Source organism: Pan troglodytes, chromosome 4 (assembly GCF_028858775.2).
Source record: "Pan troglodytes isolate AG18354 chromosome 4, NHGRI_mPanTro3-v2.0_pri, whole genome shotgun sequence".
NCBI lineage: Eukaryota > Metazoa > Chordata > Mammalia > Primates > Hominidae > Pan > Pan troglodytes.
The window spans coordinates 60,198,001-60,219,510 of record NC_072402.2 but is presented as its reverse complement, the minus strand read 5'-3'; the positions used below and the strand labels follow the sequence as shown (position 1 = coordinate 60,219,510).

General features: G+C 42.5%; 1 protein-coding gene across 1 annotated transcript; it reads left to right on the top strand.

The window, feature by feature from the left end:
• Positions 1 to 17,980: 17,980 nt before the first annotated feature.
• HSPB3 (heat shock protein family B (small) member 3) lies at positions 17,981 to 18,756 on the top strand. Its single transcript, XM_517764.8, has one exon. It carries the CDS (start codon positions 18,169 to 18,171, stop codon positions 18,619 to 18,621), a length of 453 nt encoding a protein of 150 aa, XP_517764.2. The 5' UTR covers positions 17,981 to 18,168; the 3' UTR covers positions 18,622 to 18,756.
• The last annotated feature ends 2,754 nt before the right edge of the window (positions 18,757 to 21,510 follow it).

Sequence of the window (21,510 nt, the reverse complement as noted above, 5' to 3'; positions counted from 1 at the left end):
TTCCCTTATTGAGAATGCATGCTCCACTCCATTTGTGCTGGCAAGTGTGGAGAATGTGGGCATTTATGTAGGGTGGTGATAGGGAAATGGGGAAACTAGTAATATGTATGGGGGTTTTTTTGGGGGGTGATAAAAATGGAGGACCCCAAATGACTGTTATTTTGGGGCCCAGAAAAGGACCAGGGTAAATACATTTCATCATTGGGATTCAAGGCTGGAATCTTTTCTGATTGAGACCCTTGGGTCATTTGGACAGAGAAACAGCGAGACAGATTTCATTCCCTTCTCTCCCACAGGAGCTGACCCCAAATGTGTCTCCTGCATGCTGGTAACCATCTCGAGTCCGCTGCCCAGGGAACCCACCTTGGGATCATTTAGCTAAATATCTCTAATATGTGGTTGATTTATTACTGCTGGGTCTAAAAGCTACTGTTTGAGCATTTATATAGTGTGCAAAAAACTTGTCACTATGCATATAGTGCTGGCTGTCTCCCGTTGACCCTCCCAAGCTACTCTCCCTCTGCTCTGTACTCAGGGAGACTAGCCATAAGGATTACATCAATGGGCCCCTTGCCACAGCTTCCTGATGGGCTTGGCCAATGGAAGGCAGCAGGAAGAGCATGAGGTCAGAGTATATTCTCAACTCCTCACCTGTCAGTCCACAGGGGGTTGTCTATTTCTCTCTGCAAAGGGTTTCTGGTCCTGCTATGTGGACCCCTCTCTATATATATTTCTTACTATGGGTTCAAGTGGCTACCTTCTCTCCTTGGCTTCTTCAGGCCAAAACTCCCTGCTCTTGCTGGCCCTGGAGACACTGCATTATCCCTGTGTTTCTCCTAGATTCCGCCCACCTTTGTAAATAGTCTATATTTTGAACCCTTCTTCAATTTATCAGTTTGCAGATGCCATATTCCCTGCTGGGAACATGACTGACACATTCAAGTCTCCTCGAAAGCAGTTATTTCCAAGATGGTATAAGATCCTGTCACTGCCTCAGAGGTCAGGAACAGTGACCTGGAACAGAACAGCTTTGTGGATAACCTAAAAGCATTTTGCAAGCATAGAGGGTGAGGTGATTAGCTCTATCTGATTGAGTTGGGGAAGGCTTCTCAGAAGAGGAAACAGTATAGTCTGACAGGAATTTTCCATACAGAAAAAGGAACTGCAAATGCAAACGCATGAAAGCTTGAAAGGGATGGCCTTTTGGAAATCTAGAAAAAAGTCTCAGCAGGTAAAGGTCAAGTGTGTGCACATAGGCTTGTTTGCAGGAAAGGTAGGAAGGGGAAGAGGCATGCGGTGAAGTTGTAAGGATAAGTTGATTGCGGAAGATGCAGTCTTGAAGGCAGTAAAGTCTAAAAGTCTATAGTTCTCTCGAGGTTGGAAAGTATAAAAGTCTATAGTTCTCTAGAGGTCAGTAGAAGTGTTGTACAGTGTTGTAAGAAATGAAGGTAATACATTTCATAAAAGTACATGCTGTAACTACCAAGATATTATCACAAGGAGGTAGTTAAGAGATGGCTAGATTGTTGCAACCCTAGATGGTGACACGGTTAAGTTAATGTTTTGTAGAAGGAAAGGAAAGAAATAAACACTGAAGTGTATACTCTGTGCTAGTGTTCGGACATAGCATTTCACTGTAGGAGACATGCCTGTTGACTTTGCATCTTTCCATCTATAAAGCCAATGAGATTGCCACTGGATAGTGCATCTTGCTTTGGGGCTTAGAAAAATACATCATCAGAATATTCCACTGTGAGGACCCCTGTCTGACACATATACAGACAGTCCCAGACTCATGATTTTTCAACTTCAACTTACGATTTTTTGACTTTATGATAGTACAAAATTGATACACATTTAGTAGAAACCATATTTTAAATTTTGTGGGTTTTTTTCCTTTTTATAAAAAAGAAATAGGGTCTCACTATGTTGCTCGGGCTGATCTCAAACTCCTTACTTCAAGCAATCCTCCTGCCCTAGCCTCTCAAGTAGCTGGGACAAGTTCCAGCCACCATACCCAGCTTAATTTTGATCTTTTCCCAGGCAAGCTATATGTGGTATGATATTCTTACATGAGATATTTAACACTCTACTATAAAATAGGCTTTGTGTTGATTTAGCTGATTTAGCTTACCTGCAGGCTAATGTAAGTGTTCTGAACACATTTAAGCTAGGCTAGGCTAAGCTATGATGTTTGGTAGGTTAGATATACTAAGCACATTTTTGGCTTATGATATATCTAAGTTATGCTGGGTTTATCAGAACATAACCCCTAAGTCGAGGAGCATCTGTAGTGGTAAACACATCATTAGGGTTTTTAATTTGATTGTTACTGAGAAATTGTTGCAGGTTGTGAGTTTCTAAAATGAATTTTAATTAACTCCCTTCATTGCTGGTCCTGGGTACTAGAATCGTAGGACCACGCATGGGTTGCGCATGTGTCCACACCCCACAAGCCCCAGTTTCTTAGTGGTCTCTCTAACTCCTCTTGTGATCAATAAGCTAAGGTACTCTACGTGCATACATGCTAGCTTTCATTTTCATGTAAAACTATGCAGAATAGTGTCTGGAACCCACTGGATACTCCATACATGGTCTCTTTTGATCTTAAAAGAACACAGTGAGGTGGGCATTCAGTAACTTGTCCAGGTTGAGAGTGGAGTCAGGATTTGAACCCAGGTGACCGTATCTTATGCTCTTGATCATCACGCAAGGCCACCTGTCATTGAGACTTGAACAGCAGATGGGGCCGGGTGTGGTGAATCCTAGCTCTTTGGGAGGCTGAGGAATGAGGATCACTTGAGCGCAGGAGTTTGAGGTTGCAGTGAGCCTCTGTGCTACTGTAGCACGGAGCGACTGTGCTTCTGTACTCCACCCTGGGCAACAGAGCGAGATCGTATCTCAAACAGTGGAATGACAAAGAAAGCAAAAATCAAAAAACAAAAACCCCGAATAGCAGATGGGCTGTGAGCATGGAGCAGATTGCATCAGCTGCATGAGCCTTCATTCTTCCTCCAGAAGGGCCTCCAAAGACAGCTTTTTCAAAGTCTAGGCTATAAAAATACCACCTTGAGTTTCACTTCTTTTCATCTATGAGATCTTAGATCTTAGTTCCTGTTTGCTTTGCAAAGGACATAAAGAGCCTGCCCAAGCATGTTCCTCTAGAATTCCCACCGAAACCAGGAAGATAGCACAGGAAGCTGCCTGTGGACTTAAAGGACCCCAAGAAGACCCTTCAGCCCTAAAATATGTTTCCAATAGCTCATCTTGGTGTCTGAAATGTCTTTATTTGAGGGTTATTACTTCAAGTCATGAGCTTATTGGGGTTTGAGCACAAGAATAAATTTCTTCATGCTCTTCTGCCAGTATGTATTTGCTCTTTAAAGGCTAACAGAAACCTATTCAGACCAGCTTTAGAAATAAAGAGAACTGTATCCCAGTGATATAAGTGTTACTTCCCAGAGCACAGGGGCAGATAATGGCTTGGGAATTGGCTCTTGGCAATTTTTTGGTTTCTGGGCAATTCCTAGTTCTAAGGCAACTATTCTCCCCGAAGCTGTGGGATGCCCTGTTTCTGCTGCTCGCTACAGAGCCAGGACAGTGAGGCCAACATGAAGGCTGGTGTGGTCTGCCCTGCTTTGGCCTTCCTATGGCAGGAAATAGCCACCTGAACTCCATGCAGACCTCAGTTAAAGGGCCTAATGCACACCTAATTCATGCCCCAATAAGGGCCTAAAGTCTCAGAATCTCAATTCCAAATCTCCGGTCAAGGGTCCGCCCTGGGTCCACTCACTGGACAGGGGTTGGGGCCACATGCCAGGGCCATAGTGCTATTGGATCAGGCTTTCAGTCAAGGGGGCATACAAGATGGGTTTTTCAAGAGTGTGGGGAAATGATAAGAATCTCCCTTATAACATCCCAAGGACAAATGCCTTCCCTCCAATTAATTAACTCCTCATATCTGATGGCAGGGTCCTCAGATAAAAATGTGCTTATGGGCCAGGCATAGTGGCTCATTTATATAATCCCAGCACTTTGGGAGGACAAGGAGGGAGGATTACTTGAGCCCAGGAGTTTGAGACCAGTCTGGGCAACATAGTGAGACCCGGTCTCTATAAATAATAAAAAAGAAAATTAGCCGGGCATGGTGGTACACACCTGTGGTCCCAGCTACTTGGAAGGTTGAGGCAGGAGGATCACCTGACCCCAGGAGGTCAAGGCTGCAGTGAGCTGTGATCGTGCCACCGCACTCCACCCTGGGTAACAGAGTGAGACCCTGTCTCAAAGAAAAAACAAAGTGCTTCTGAATCACCTGCCCCTCTGCCAGTCTTTAGTGCTGGAGAAAAGGCAACCCTGGCTAGTGGTATGAAATGAATGGAAAGGGAGTTGCTGGGGCTGGGGAGTGGGTGCACAAAGAATAAAATGATAATGTTTTTGAGAACACTTTGGCAGGCTATGTGTAATTAACATGATACTCAAGTGGATTTTTTCTTTTTTCTTCATTTTTTTTTAACCTGGAAGGGACTTTGTAAATTTGGTTCAGTCCCTTGCCCTATTTTCCAGCTGAGAAGTGAGGTTCATGGAGGTTTTGGTCATCTACCCGGTGTTAGGAGACTCATTAGGACTCCTGTCTCCTACCTTTGCCTTTGATTGCCAGTTCTTCCCTCTACTCTCTGCCCTAGTATCTCCAATTCTACATTTTCTTTATCTTGACGTCCTTATCTGATCTCTCAGTTAAACTATGTTGTGGAAAAATAACTCCTAAAGCCCCAAGAACCACTTCTGAGCAAGCCATAGCAAGTATTTCCTTGGAATTTCCCTCAGGTTAAAAAGCAGACTTGAGTTTCTCAAGCTTAGTAGCTCAGCAACTAAAAAGTAATGTTAATATCACCAAAGGGCTTAAAAGTAAATTGCAGAAAAAGAATAAATATCATTTGATCACAGCTGATAAAGGTAATTCTAGTGTGATAGGGAAGTCTTAGTGCATTCCTTCCCAAGTTCTAGCTTGGTCTGAACCTCATCTGTGTAGAAATTGTGGCTTGTGTAGTTATCCAGTAACATCTAATATTTGCCATGGCTTTGACTAATATTTAAAGAAATGTGGGCAATGCTACATGCTATTCTTTTAAAAATAGCCATAATGGAATTGAAGTGGGTCAGCTTTTTCTCCAAAGAGTTTGCATCCTCTTACATACTATAAATAATAATATCTAACATGTATTGAACATTTACTATGTGCCAGGCTCTACTGTTTTACGTCTCTTTTCTAACACTCAAAGCAACCTAAGAGATACACATATTTTCCTTATTTTACTGGTGAAGAAGAAATGAAGGCTTAGGGAGATCGTGACTTGCCCTAGATCAAGCAGATGGTGAAAGGCAGAGTGAGGATTCAAATTTAGGTCTTTATGTCCCTTAAAAAAGGTTTCTTTCATCATACTAATAAGATGCCTCTTTCAGAATATGCATGTAGAAAGAACCAGCATAATTTGTGCTTTGTAGCTTCCAATCAGAAAGCCTGGGTTCAACGTTTACCCTTCAAAAATTTTCCAAATAGGGAATAAGATTCTAGGCATTAAAGAAATTTTTGTTTCCCCAAGCCTGTCACCTCCCACCCCATATAATACAAGTAATTTAAAAGCTAGTCAGACCAAATAGTGAAATGGTCTCAGTATATGGGGATCTTTATTTGGAAAATAAAGTCAAAAGACAAGAAGAATAAGAATTATTTGTTTAGAATCTCAGTTATTATTAAAGAACCAGCCTTTCATCAGTAAAATTCTAGCCTCTCCCACCAGAGGGCAGTTATCACATAAACCAGAAAGCCCCTCTTGGCTTCACTTTCAGACACCACATCACACTACATCTGGAATTAGGTTTACAGCCCAGTACAGATCCTGAGAACATCTCTGCTTCTTTCAAGTCTGAAACTAACATGTCATGCCTTTCTTTTTTGCCTGCAACTTAAAGGAGCTTATGATAGCATAGAAACCATCTCTTCATAAAGGAATGTTAAAATGGGCCAAAGACAGATGCTTGTATTGGTCCTATTTTGAGGGGTGGAAACCCTGCACCAAACACTCAGTGACAGAGTAAAAAACATTTTTCTGTGTCTAAAACTTTATATTTTATTCCATTTATATACCGTCTGTGTTTCAGTAACCTGTATTTCCCCAGAAAAGTAGCTTTGTATGCTTTTTCATGAAAATTCTAAAGATTAGCTGAGAAAAAGGGTTATAGTTTTTGTTTTGTTTTTGAGACAGGGTCTCACTCTGTCACCCAGGCTGGAGTGCAGTGGTGCAATCTTGGCTCACTGCAACCTTTGACTCGTCGGTCAAGTGATCCTCTCACCTCAGCCCCCCGGGTAGCTGGGACTGCAGATGCATGCCACCACACCTAGCTATTTTTTTTTTTGTTTATTTTTTTGTAGAGATGGGATTTCGCCATGTTGCCCAGGCTGGTCTCAAACTCCTAGGCTCAAGCGATCCACCCATCTCGGCCTCCCAAAGGGGGATTGCAGTTTTTGATAGACAACAAATTACTTTTCAAGTGTCCAGTCTGCTTATGTTTTGGAGAAACCAACAGAAACATTATATATATTGATCACTGTTGCGGGAAGTCAAGGAAAGGACCCCAAATGGAGGGACTGGCTGAAGCCATGGCAGAAGAACGTAAATTGTGAAGATTTCATGGACATTTATGAGTTCCCTAAATTAATACTTTTATAACTTTTTACTCCTGTCTTTACTGCAATCTCTGAACCTAAATTGTGAAGATTTCATGGACACTTATCATTTCCCCAATCAATACTCTTGTGATTTCCTGTGTCTGTCTTTACTTTAATCTCTTAATCCCATCATCTTTGTAAGCTGAGGATGAATGTCACCTCAGGATCCTGTGATGATTGTGTTAACTGCACAAATTGTTTAAACAATATGAAATCTGGGCACCTTGAAAAAAGAACAGGATAACAGTGATGTTCAGGGGACAAGGGAGATAACCTTAAAGTCTGGCTGCCTGTGGGCCGGGTGGGACAGAGCCATATTTCTCTTCTTTCAAAAGCAAATAGGAGAAATATCACTGAATTCTTTTTCTCAGCAAGGAACATCCCTGAGAAAGAGAATGCATCCCTAAGGGGAGGCCTCTGAAATGGCCACTTTGGGAACGTCTGTTTTTTGTTTTTTTTTTTCTTAACGGTTGTAGATAAGGGATGAAATAAGCCCCAGTCTCCCATAGCGCTCCCAGGCTTATTAGGACGAGGAAATTCCTGCCTAATAAAGTTTGGTCAGACTGGTTGTCTGCTCTCAAACCCTGTCTCCTGATAAGATGTTGTCAATGACAATGCATGCCTGAAACTTCATTTGCAATTTTAATTTTGCCCCAGTCCTGTGATCTTGCCCCACCTCCATTTACCTTGTGATATTTTATTACCTTGTGAAGCATGTGATCTCTGTGACCCCACCCTATTCATACACTCCCTCCCCTTTTGAAAATCACTAATAAAAACTTGCTGGTTTTGCAGTTTGGGGGGCATCATGGAACCTGCCGACATGTGATGTCTTCCCCAGACACCCAGCTTTAAAATTTCTCTCTTTTGTACTCTTTCCCTTTATTTCTCAGACTGACTGACACTTAGGGAAAATAGAAAAGGACCCATGTTGAATATCGGGGGCTGGTTCCCCCCGACAGATCACTTCGCACAGTGCCTCATAGAGAACATACTTTATGGCCAGAATCAAATTCAATCTTTCCAACATCTCTGGATGGTATGTTCTGTAGTTATACCCATTTTAGAGAAGTTGAAACATTCTCAGGTGAAGTAACACATCGAAGGAGACCCCCTTACTCCATGTTCTTAACCACCATGAAGGAGTGGATCTGTTGGAGATGAGATGGGCCTAGATATAGAGACTTGGCAGGTTTACAAGGGAGGCGCACTGGTGCTCAGAAGTCAATGTTAGGAAAAGGAGGCTGAGGCAGGGTAGGTAACTGTGGAAGCTACCCAGTTGCTCTCACTGGCTGAGACTACAGTCTCCACTACTTAGTCAAAGGGCATGGCTGCTCAAGTGATGTTTACAGACCATTACTCCATGAAGCAGGAGGCATGGATGGCTAGAATCCCTAAGTCCAAAAGTCAGACAGTCTGGCAGGAGCCTTGTGCGATACTTGTATGTGTTAACTTGACTGGGCTAAGGGATGCTTGTATAGACTAAAAAAAGAAGATCAACCTCACCAGTGTTGGTGGCAATCAGTCAATCCCTTGAGGGCCTGAATAGAACAAAAAGGAGGAGGAAGGGTGGATTTGTTCTTTCTCTTTATGAGCTGTGACACCCATCTTCTGCCCTCAGACATCAGAGCTCCTGGTCCTTGGGCCTTCAGACTCCTTGGAATGGAAGTTATAGCATCAGTTCCCCTGTCTCAGGCCTTTGGACTTGAACTGAATTTCCTAGCTCTTCAGCTTGCAGATGGCAGATTATGGGATGCCTTGGCCTGCATAATCACCTGAGCCTATTCCAACAATAAATCTCCTTTTATAGATCTCTATATTTGCAGTTTATTTGTTCTGTTTCTCTGGAGAACCCTGACTAACACACATGGCTAGCAGATTGAAGGCACAGAACTAGGATCTATCTCCGTAAAAAGAACAAATGGACTCTAGAGGAAATACCACTGCCCCAACCACCAGTGAAGTCTCAGTTCAGGGCAGGATCCAGGCCTTTAGAGGGACTGTGGAATTTGGCTGGGGGGAAAGCAAACAGAGGAGAAAATCTTGGCCAAATGTTCAGCTTTATGAATTGCACCAACTCCAAGAGTACGAGTGGCTCCGGTCTGGAATCTGGTTGGAGATTTGAGAGCGCAGGCAGATGCTCAGCTGTTGAAGCTATGCCACAGAGTCTGGCAGGCTAGATTCATTTCCAGTCCTGATGAGATTGAGCTGAGGCTGTTGATGATTTGTTTGCTTTGGTTACAATCAACTCAGTAGCAGGAACAGAGCTGAGCCTGAGTATGGGTGCATTGGTGAGCCCAGCAGTCAGGACTCAGGGGAGGCAAAGTGAACACAGTGGGGCTTGCTCCACCTGCTAACTTCTGGTTGCTGACATTCCAGTCCCTGAGCAGTGCCTAATGAACCTGACTCCATCATGACAGTCCCAGAAGGAAAAATCTTATAAATAGTCCCTTCAGAGTTTGTGGCCCTGAAGTTTCATGAGCACATTAGATACCAATTCAACGAGTAGAATCTTCCAAAGCTTTTTTCCTGTATTAGTTCTTGAACACTAACTCTTATCTCTCATGTTTCCTAGCCTAGTGTCTCGCTTAACAATGCGTAAAAGAGATCCACAAGTTTATAACTAAGGTGCCAGGTGGACCTCATACCCAGCAAGTACAGCAAAACTGCTTTCAGCTGAAGCGATATGTGAACTCTACAGGGAGGAGGAATGTTTGGGTCAAGGCTTAAAGTAAAAACACATTTTGAGCATCCGAGGTAATATCTGTGTCAGAGGGTAAGGGTATCTGTATTCATATCCTGTGGCTCTGGTAACAAATAACCATAAACCTGATGGCTTAACCAACAGAAATGGACTTTTTCACAGTTCTGGAGGCCCAGAGTCCAAAAGCAGGGAGCTGACAGGGCTGTGCTTTCTCTGGAGGCTCTGGAGGATAGTCTGTTTCTTGCCTCTTCTAGCTTCTAATGGCTGCTGGGATTCCTGGGCTTGTAATTGCATTGCTTTCATCTTCAAGGCCTGCATCTTCCAATCCTCTCTGCTCTCTCTTCCCATCGCCTTCTCCTCTGTGTTTCTCTGCCTCTCTCTTATAGGGACATTTGTGACGGCATTTGGTGCCTAGCCAGATCATCCAGGATAACCTCCTCATCTCAAGATCTTTATTAATCATGACTGTAAAGTCTTTGCCATATAAGGTAGCAGATTCTAAAGATTTACAGATTCCAAGGATTAAGATGTAGATATCTTTTAGGGGGCATTATCAAGCCTACCACAGCAGCCCTGCTGAAAGAAATAGCATGTAAGGAAGAAAAGACAGAGAAGGAGAAAGAATGTTCCGACAGCGACCGCCAGTTAGTTGGAGGGTTGGGATGATACAGAACAATCCTATAAGGTATGGCTTCTTACAAACACCTATTTAGCGGTCTTGGTGGGGTCCTTGAATTCCAGACCAAAGAGTTTGGAGCATACGATGGAGGAAATCCTAAAAATACAGATTTGGAAAGAAAGCTAAGATCAGATTGTATAATCACAACAGTTACGTGAGAAAGCCAAGAACCACTGCAAGTATTTGATCAGGGGAAAGATGATGTGATCAAAGAAGGAATATTGGAAATCTTAGGAAGATTACTTTCTCCATCCTTCAACTCTCCTTCTATTTGTGTTTATTATGGCTCCTACGGAAGCACAAAGTCCTTAACATTCCAGGCTAACATTCCAGAGTTGACTTCAGCCTTCAAGAGTGCAGCAGGGTCCAATCGAACCTCCTGTCATAAACTTTTTGGATGCCCTTGGGTATGTGTAGATGTTAACCGGGTTGCCAATTTTATCTTTTTCCAAACAACTATTTTCATCTCCTGTTGTCTCATTACTGCTTCTCTGGGTAGCCGAGGCCCTTTGCTCTAATGTATATAATATATAGTACAGTCCCTTCCTTAATTCCCCAAAGCCTAGTTTACATTAGGCTGTAGGGCTGAACAAAACCTTACCAATGACTTGAGGATGACATAAGGAAATTACTTTGTTTAAAAGAAATATTCCAAATGGGATATTGTTCATCTAGGTCTCAGACTCAAACAAGCACAGCCTGTCAGGGTCTCTTGCTAACCAGTTCTCTCCTATCCGTCAGGCTAATGGTCAATTTTCTTTTGTTTTTGTTTTGTTTTTTGAGACAGTCACACTCTGTCACCCAGGCTGGAGTGCAGTAGCATGATCTTGGCTCACTGCAACCTCTGCCTCCCACGTTCAAGCAATTCTCGTGCCTCAGCCTCCTGAGTAGCTGGGATTACAGGTGTGTACCACCACGCCCAGCTAATTTTTGTATTTTTAGTAGAGACCGGGTTTCGCCATGTTGGCCAGGCTGGTCTCGAACTCCTGACCTCAAGGGATCCACCTGCCTCAGCCTCCCAAAATGCTGGGATTACAGGCATGAGCCACCATGCCCGGCTGGTCAATTTTCTTAAAAGCATCTTATTAGACAAAAGAAACCTGGAATTTATGTTAATTTTTTCATCCCCTTACATGCTTATCATTGTAGTTTATATGTAATATTCACTCCCTGACCAACTGCAGTTTAACTTCTGTCCCTACCTTACCATGGACTCTCCTCTTAGTTAAGTCAAAGACACCCTCACTGCTAAATCTAGGATTCCATTCGTACCTTCCTTAACCTCTTCAACATTTGACATAAGCCATGCTGCCTGCTCCCACTGCACTCCTTCCTTCCCTACCTGCTCAATGCCTCACCACAGCCACAGAAGAACAATCAGTTAAGACCACCACAGTCACCCTGCAGAGATGTAATTCACCCCACAAACATGATAAACTACCTTGCTTAATAATGTAAAAACTTCAGTAACTTTCCAAACTATCAATTTTAACCAATTTTGGGGTCATGAAATCAATTTAGAGAGTTTCAAGGATCACTTTTCTTAAGCTACATAGAACTGAATAGAGACCATCAGAGTGTATTCACGTAAGAAAGCTAAGTGTTTTGTACCCAGTATGTGTATATGTATATCCACTAGGTCATGATAGTAAATATATTTCTTATTGTGGGTGGTCAGAAAAGTTTTTAAAAAGGCACTGATTTGGGTTTTCCTGAAGTTAACTCTATTATTCCAAAATAGAATCCAAACTTTAATTTGGAAAAAAAAAAAAACTCAATAGAAATTTTGATTATGAGGCGATGAAGAATCGTCTTTAAGATTTCTGCTGTCGCAGCTTAAATAACTGGTGAAAGTTCAGGCAACTTTAAAAATGTTATTTTGTCTCAAGAAAGATGACAAGGCTTTTCATGGCTGGTCTCTTCCTCTCCAGCCTCGTTTTCCCCGTTTCCTACTTTGCAGAGTGCATCATGGCCACGCTGAGATTCTTGTATCTTCTCTTGGCATGATGTTTTCTTTTGGCTCCAGGACCTTGAAGATGCCATCCTGTTACCTGGAACACTCAGATGTCCTCCCTCTCCTTCTTTTGGCTCCAGGACCTTGAAGATGCCATCCTGTTACCTGGAACACTCAGATGTCCTCCCTCTCCTTCTCTGCTCAAAGCTTCCTGTGGCCCACTCTGTCAGCCTTCTTATCCCAGCTGAGTCATGGCTCTTTTTAGAAAACCTTCTCGGACTTCAAGCCAAGCTGTTATTGGAATTTGCCGCCTGTGTTCAATGGTCAATGATCTCCAAGTCACTGCAATTTAACGTTCACCCTACTGATGACTCTGACCTTGGTTTGGTCGAGGACAGCATTGCTGCATCTATACTGTCATCCTTATCCACCTAAGCTCTTCAGCATTTGGCATAAGCCATGGGTGTCTTGATGGGTGACTAATGAAGCAGACTACACAGCATTTCTCACCTGTTTTATTGCTGTATCATTTATCCTCTCCCAGATATCTTTAGATACTGTTCACCTAATTTCTCCTCTATCTCCCCATTAGAATTCTAATAACCCAGATACATGTCCATTTATGCACTGTGGCCCTTTGGAGGATCACAAACCATTACATAATATCTCAGATTTTATATAATCTTAGATTATGTGAATCTTTTTTTTTTTTTGCTCCATAGGAACCAATTTTTACCTCCTTGTGGGCACTATCACCCCCAGTGAGAATGCATGCAATAAAATAAAACTCTATTTGTCCTCTTGAGAGGGATAAGAAAAAAAAATAGTTCCCACTCTTTAATAAAAGAATGTGGATTATTTTCTGTATATTATGATGTTTTGATATGTTAAAAACCTTTCCATCTGGAAAGAGACTGCACCTCCCAGGGCTGGCCAATCCTTAGAGACAGCAAAGGGCTCAGCTGGGAGTGTGCCTTTGATATGCAAACTGCCCAACCCAGAGCCATCTCTCCTCTATGTGGCCCCTGCACTCCAGGAGGTAACATTCCTCTGCCTTAGTCAACCAAAGGCCAGGTACCGGGCAATTGGAGACATCCTGTAGCTTAGGGCCTGCTGAAATTATTCAAACTAGCCAGTTCTAAACTGTTCATCCTGCCCTGCCTTTCCCTGTGGAAACCCCAATAATGGCTGTGGCTAAATCTTCCACTTGCTCCTGTCTTCTGCCTCCTGACTGCTTATGTCTTCCCCTCACCCTCCATAGCCAGTTGTCTCTAGGACCTGTGAGTATAACATACTTTGTTTTCCCGAGACTCTCTCCTGTATCTCCTCTTGTGACCACACTGCCCTGATCATGGCATAAAAGAATACAAAACAAAGGTAAAATAGGGTTCTATGGGCCGGGCACAGTGGCTCACGCCTGTAATCCCAGCACTATGGGAGGCCGAGGTGGGCAGATCATGAGGTCAGGAGATCGAGACCATCCTGGCTAACACAGTGAAACCCCGTCTCTACCAAAAAATACAAAAAATTAGCCGGGCATGGTGGCGGGCGCCTGTCGTCCCAGCTATTCGGGAGGCTGAAGCAGGAGAATGGTGTGAACCCAGGAGGTGGAGCTTGCAGTGAGCCAAGATTGCGCCACTGCACTCCAGCCTGGGCAACAGAGTGAGACTCTGTCTCAAAAAAAAAAAAAAAAAAAAAAAAAAAATTGGGTTCTATGATGGATAACAAGAGTACTTTCCCTAGATAGTTGCAAAAGACTCGGCTGAAGAAGTAACACGTGACCTGGAGCCTGAATGATGAGAAAGAGGCAACCTTAAGACAACTCGAAAGTCAAGTTTTCAGAACAAAAGGGACTCCAAGTACAAGAAGCCTGAGGAAGAACCAAGCTTAGAGTGTTCAAGGGACAGACAGGAGGCCAGTGTGGTTGAAGCAGGGGCACCACCATTTTACCCGTGGTCACCAGCATGCATAAAATGTACAACACGAAGACTGAACCCTAGTGTGAGGTGGAGGGGAGCAGGGCAGAGGGGCCAGATTATAGGTTCTCAAAGGCCATGGTAAGAATTTTATATTTCATTCTGGTTGTGATGAGAAACTTCTGACTTCAAGTTTGAAGCAAGGGAGTGACATCATCTATGTGATGCTCTAGAACAACTGCTCTAGTTACAAGGCGAAGGATGGACAGGAGGTCAGGAGAAGGAGACCAGTGAGGAAGCCTGACAGATTCTCCAAAAGGACAAAAAGTCAAGGTAGCTGATGATCATGATGAGGGCAGTCAGGCTTAGGGCTGGAGTCAAAGGGCAGTTGTGGGAAAATTTTGGGAAAATGGCAGAAGTAGAAGTCTTGAATATCGCATCAGAAATGTGATGCTCATTTTTATTTTTTTCTTTTCTTTTAGATGGAGTCTTGCTCTGTTGCCCAGGCTGGAGAGCAGTGGCACGATGTTGGTTCACTGCAACCTCCGCCTCCCATGTTCAAGTGATTCTCCTGCCTCAGCCTCCTGAGTAGCTGGGATTACAGGTGTCCACCACCATGCCCTGCTAATTTTTGTATTTTTAGTAGAGACGGGGTTTCACCATGTTGGTCAGGCTGGTCTTGAACTCCTGACCCGCCTCGGCCTCCCAAAGTGCTGGAATTGCTCATTTTTAATCTCAGCAGCTCATTCACATTTCATACATGGAAACTTATCACTCACACTTAAGCCTTCTTTGCCTGTCTTAGAGATCCCTGGTGCAAGAAACTGTAAGATTATTTGACACATTTTCTCTGTCTCACCCTAACAGCCTCTTTCTAGTATTTGTTTTAAAAAACTTATTTTTTTTTTTTTGAGAAGTTTTTTAGAGCAAGGGTTTGGGGAGACAGAGGGATGAATAAGTGGAGCCCAGAGGGTTTTTAGGGCAGTAAAACTACTCTACATGATACTGTAATGGTGGATACATGTCACCACCATGCATAAAATGTACAACACCAAGACTGAACCCTAGGGTGAAATATGGACTCAGGCTGATAATGATGTGTCAGTGTAGGTTTATCAGTTGTAACAAATGAACCACTTTGAGGCTGGGAGCGGTGGCTCATGCCTGTAATCCCAGTAGTTTGGGAGGCCAAGGTGGGCAGATCACCTGAGGTCAGGAGTTCAAGACCAGCCTGGCCAACACTGTGAAACCTCGTCTCTACTAAAACTACAAAAATTAGCTGGGCATGGTGGCGGGCGCCTATAATCCCAGCTACTTGGGAGGCTGAGGCAGGAGAATCGCTTGAACCTTGGAGGTTGAGGTTGCGGTGAGCTGAGATGGTGCCACTGCACTCCAGCCTGGTCCACAGAGCGAGACTCCATCTCAAAAAAAAAAAAAGTACCACTTTGGGGGCGGTGTTGATAATGGGGGAGGCTGTACATGTGTAGGGGTAGGAGGCATGTAGGAAATGTCTGTAGCTTTCCCTCAGTTTTGCTGTAAATCTTACTAGTGTTTGAATGCCAAATCCTTAAGATCATATCTATTTCTTGTCACTGGCAGTGGGTTCTGTTCTTGACTTTCCACTAAAAGCAGCACTGATGACAACATCCCGCAGTATTTTATGAGCCGGAGAACATTAACATATCTAAAAGAGTACATTTTCCTCTGGAGGGCCACCAGCCTGTAAACTGCAGGTCAAAAAGCTGAGTGTGAACGGCATTGTTAGGACATGTTTCTAAGTGTATGCCAATATGTCCACAGAGGTTTTTTAGACTTATAAAGCGAGCTAAAGAAGACTTTTGTTCCATTTTCTGATTTTTAATTTATATAGACATTTTTTCATTTGAAGAAAGTGCATATATTTTTAAAGGAAAGGTACTCTTAAGTCTATCCATTTAAGAAAATATTAATCTCCATGGAGAAGAAATTTTCCATATTTTAAAATTTATTGTGTGTAGGTATATTCCATATACACTCTATAAATAAAAAGCACACTGGCCGGGTGCAGTGGCTCATATCTATAATCCCAACACTTTGGGAGGCTGAGGCGGGCAGATCACCTGAGGTCAGGAGTTTGAGACCAGCCTGGCCAACATTGTGAAACCCTGTCTCTACTAAAGATACAAAAATTATCTGGGTGTGATGGCAGGCGCCTATAGTCCCAGCTACTCAGGAGGCTGAGGCAGGAGAATCACTTGAACCTAGGAGGTGGAGGTTGCAGTGAGCCAAGATGGCACTACTGCACTCCAGCCTGGGCAACAGAGCGACACTCCGTCTCAAAAAAATAAATAAATAAATAAATAAAATAAAAAGCACACACTATCACAAAGAAGATGGTGGCAAAAATAATAATAAAAATAGTAAGTAAATAAATAGCACAAAAGTATTTACAGTAAAAATTAGGTCTCCTTCCAGCCCCCACCTGCCAATCACTCTCAGGAGGCACCCACTGTCTTCAGCTACAAAGCTTTCAGAGAGATTTTATTAATATAAGCAAATACATACTTTTTAAAAAAGTATAAATAAGGCCTGGTGCAGTGGCTCACGTCTGTAATTCCAGGACTTTGGGAGGATGAGGGAAGGATCTCTTCAGGCCAGGAGTTAGAGACCAGCCTGGGCAACATAACAAGACCCCCATCTCTAAAAAAACAATCAAAAAAACTAACTGGGCATGGTGGCATGGTTCTATAGTCCCAGCTACTCAGGAAGCTGAGAGTGAGGGATTTCTTGATTCCAGGACTTCGAGGCTGTCACCCACTCCAGCTTGGGTGACAGAGCAAGACTCTGTCTCAAAAAAAAAAAAGTATAAATACTAGCATATCATATATTGCCCTGGACTTTTCTTTTTGATTTAACATATCTTGGAGATTCTTCCATAGCTGTGGATAAGGAGTTGCCTCATTCTTTTTCAGGGTAAGTTTAGTATAAAGGGTGATATAGTGGGGAAATTATATTTAATTTATTTTTGCCAACTCAGTAGCAGAGCTGTGACAAGATTAATCCTTAGATTTTTGGACATTCATATCAAATCATTCAAAGCTTTGACATTTTTCTCTTATTTGTGGCTCTATTTTCATCACTAAAATTCCCCATCCTATGCCCCTGCAGCCCCCATCTGACATTTGTCACTTCTCTAGCTTAGTCATCTGATCTAATTTTGATGAGTCAGATGTAAATAAACCCAGATAATGTGTCTTTTAGCCCAAACGACTAAAAGATAAAATAAAAGGAAATGCATAGGACACAGGGCAGTTTGTTGAATGGTTGAGATTTGAATATGTGTGTATTAATTCTTTCTGAATTACAGCTAGATTCTGCCCTCCCCAGCTTTGTATCTGGAGACGAGGGAAAATGTGATCCCAGCTCATATTATGAGTGAACATCTCTGACTGTTCTAAGAAGTCCTATTCCCTTAGATTACTGAAGTTCACGGGGAGAAAGCACCCACCCAGATATTTTTGGTTTTTGTTTGTTTGTTTGTTTGTTGAGATGGAGTCTCACTCTATTGCCCAGGCTAGAGTGCAACGGTGTGGTCTTGGCTTGCTGAAACCTTTGCCTCCTGGTTCAAGCGATTCTCCTACCTCAACCTCCCAAGTAGCTAAGATTTCAGGCATAAACCACCATGCCCAGCTAATTTTTGTGTTTTTAGTACAGACAGGGTTTCACCACACTGTTCAGGCTGGGCTTGAACTCCTGACCTCAGGCGATCCACCTGCCTCAGCCTCCCAAAGTGCTGGGATTACAGGTATGAGCCACCGCACCTGGCCTCACCCAGATATTTTTCAAATACCATTTTCGATTCCCACTCTCTTTTTCTCTTGAAGTAAGCAAGGCAGACACATTTGCCAAGGATAACTGAGAATGTAAGGGCAATCCATGACTGGGCAGCTTGTGCAGGCTGCGTGCTAAATGCAACTGGGAAACATGCCCTATAAATAGCCGTTCATTGTCAGCATGTGTGAAAAGACAAGAGAGCATTCCGTGCTATGATTCAGGCCTAATTAAGTGATTGCGTCTGGGCACGGCTATAAACCACTAGCTGCTTCAACTGGTAATCCAGTCAGTAGGCAACTGCAGGGGCTCGCCACTGACTGAAGACAGTGGAAGGTTGGCAGAAGGAGGCTGTTCAAGGCTGTTTTTGCCTTCACTATGGCAAAAATCATTTTGAGGCACCTCATAGAGATTCCGGTGCGTTACCAGGAAGAGTTTGAAGCTCGAGGTCTAGAAGACTGCAGGCTGGATCATGCTTTATATGCACTGCCTGGGCCAACCATCGTGGACCTGAGGAAAACCAGGGCAGCACAGTCTCCTCCAGTGGACTCAGCGGCAGAGACGCCACCCCGAGAAGGCAAATCCCACTTTCAGATCCTGCTGGACGTGGTCCAGTTCCTCCCTGAAGACATCATCATTCAGACCTTCGAAGGCTGGCTGCTGATAAAAGCACAACACGGAACCAGAATGGATGAGCACGGTTTTATCTCAAGAAGCTTCACCCGACAGTACAAACTACCAGATGGCGTGGAAATCAAAGATTTGTCTGCAGTCCTCTGTCATGATGGAATTTTGGTGGTGGAAGTAAAGGATCCAGTTGGGACTAAGTGACATCGTATCGGTTCCTGTTCAGATGACACGGGGAAGACGATGGTTCAGCCACTGGTACTACGAGAATGTTTGTATTACCCACATTTGAAATGATTTGCTATGATTTTTATGAAGATTAAAAATATATACACAGTTCCTGGTATGTTGAGGTTGTCTTTATTATTCTTACTCAGAAAGGAAAATTTGTAAATATGTTTGTGTGGCTCAAACTGATACTATTCTTACAACTGAAACATTGAAAATACAGAAGGCTGTATTTGGATATTAGAGAGGACTCCGAATTGTTTCTTATTATTCCAACAATGCCAGCTGCATTTGTAATCACTGATGGCAAAAGAGCTATACTCATTTAAGGAATTCCTATCCATTTTATGAAAATCTTTTATTTTGCCAAAAAGAGTTGTGATTCCCTTCACTCGATAAGCTTTTCTTTTTAATGTATTTTAATTAAAATGTGGTTTTATAAATATGGAGTGCAAAAATTAAAATACAGTATTTGGAAATTGGGTCTGATATCTATTTATGATTTAGTATAGTTGTTACTGCCTTAAAGGTCAATGGGAATTTTCAGATATAAATCTTATTTTTAAAAAGTTCAAATATGTACCTCATTCATCTTTTTAAAGATATACTGAATCCTATCTGAAGTGTTTTGACTTTTTAAAAATAGTATAAGTTCTATGGACACGTACAAAATGTTCAAGAGGATATTTACATATCCTCTTGTAAATTAATATGAAGCTTAAGGACACCACTTTTAAAAGTTTGATTGCTGAATTCAGTGAGTTTTAATCTGTGCTTTTTAGATGCTCCATAAACTTAGATGGCAAAATGTAACACATCTGCTATCTCTGCATAATCCTTAGCTTTAAATAGCCTGGCAGCCAATGGAAGTTCAACACCTGAGCTTACACTGCGTGTCTGAGTTTACACAGCACATCTGATGATTGGTGCTTATTATATTCTCCCAAACTACTGCCTTGGCTCAAGGTGGAGACATTGGTAGAGGTTAAGGACTAGTGCCTTCAACAGCTGCTCTGGGACATTCCAAAGGTTTGCTATCTCATTCTGTATACATTAAGTATTTCTTCAGAGGCAGTGGCTGCCTGCCTTTTACCCCGCACTGAATGTGAGCTGACAAGCAGCCCAAGGACAGTGCTAAGAATAGACATGGAATGCAGGGTGTGGAAAACACCAGGGCAAATGCAGATTGCTGACAGTAACCCAGTACTCCCCCACGTTGTTTTACTGTAGCTCAAGTTAAAATGTAAAAGACATGAAGCAATAGAAAAACGAATCAAACAGTTTTAAAAGTTATTCTGAAAACAAATGTAATCTGAGAAGAATGTTTACTGTCTAATTAAATTGAAAAGATTTTGCAGTTATATGCATATCTGAGGTTTATGCCTATACATGGAGGTTTGTATGTCCAACTCAGATATGAAAAATTTTGTTTGACCAAGTGAATATCACAGATCAGCTTGGCTGCATAACAAAGTTAATAGCAGTCATTGAGATTCCAGATCTACTAATATGATCAGAACTGGGATACCATTTGTCTGGATTATCATTCTTTCCCAGTGATTGGCAGAATAGTGTGAAAAGAAACTAATGTGGTGAGAAACAAAAAAACCCTCTCTTTCGGCCTTGATCTTACTGCAGATGTGATCCTCCTCCCGGGAAAATTCAGGAGGTGAAATTCCTACCATGAGGAGCCACTGATAGAAAATATTTTCTTTAAAAATAAAATTAAAGTAAACACATGTCTAATGAGCTCTTGTTTTTACAAGATAAATTTTAAAGGCTTATAGATCGATATATATAAGTTTTAAAGATAAATTTTAAAGTCTTATAGCCATTTTTTTGATTTGGGAAATATAACAAACACTATAAATAATAAAAATCATCTATGGTTCTTCTGCTACCATGAGGCAGCTATTTTAAATATCTTGTTCAACAACAGGACTACATAAATACATGTATCACTTTTCACAAAATTAGGATTATATCTGCATGGAGTTTGATATCCTGATTGTACTGGCTACTGTCTGTTGCCCTCCCCACTCCCACCAATTCAAACCATTCTCCGCCCTTCTCAGCCCCACTCTGAGCCCAAGCAGGCTGACCCTGATGGGCCACATCATTCTAGTTTCTGGTTGGGTTCAGCCAATAAGAGGCACTGACTGGAGACCAGAGATTGCAGAGAGATTAGTGGGCAAGAGGGGAGAATGGTCAGGGAATTTTTCTGTCGCCCTTAACCTGCTGCAGACCAAGGCCCTGTCAGGGCTGCATCCTTCTATGACTGAGTTCCTCCAGGGCTGCCACTCTCACAGGGCTTAGGGTTGTAACACTGTCTCTTCCTTTCGTCTGTTCAAAAGGAGGAGGAGGGGTGACTCTCTGCTCTTTCTTGTACCCTGTGTGTCACTATCCCTTATTGATTCTCCTTACTTTGCCCACTCTCTCATAAATGGTCCTTTAGGCAATGGAATTGTTTTCTGCCAGAACTCTGATTGTTTGACCTTTTAATCAATTGCAGAGTAAATGCATCTGATAGCAAACATTTAAGCATACCTTTAGAAAGACCCAGTACGGTAGATGTACCTGAATGTGTGTTTCAAGTTAGGCAATCTGTGCATGGCCAACCTGGAGATTCGTTTTTTTATCTATACATCTGAGCCCCCACCCAGCCTGTTCCATGGAATATGTGCCGTACAGGAGATTGAGGCCTTGAGTTTTGAGTTAAATGATGGTTGCCAGGTGGAGTTCTTTCGATGGAGGGTGTTAAGTGAAAGTGCTGTAGAAACTGCATAATGTTTGCAAGCAGTTGTGTTCTCCCGGCCAGCCTGCCACTACTGGACTCTCTCTTCTGTATTAACCCCCTAATAAAAC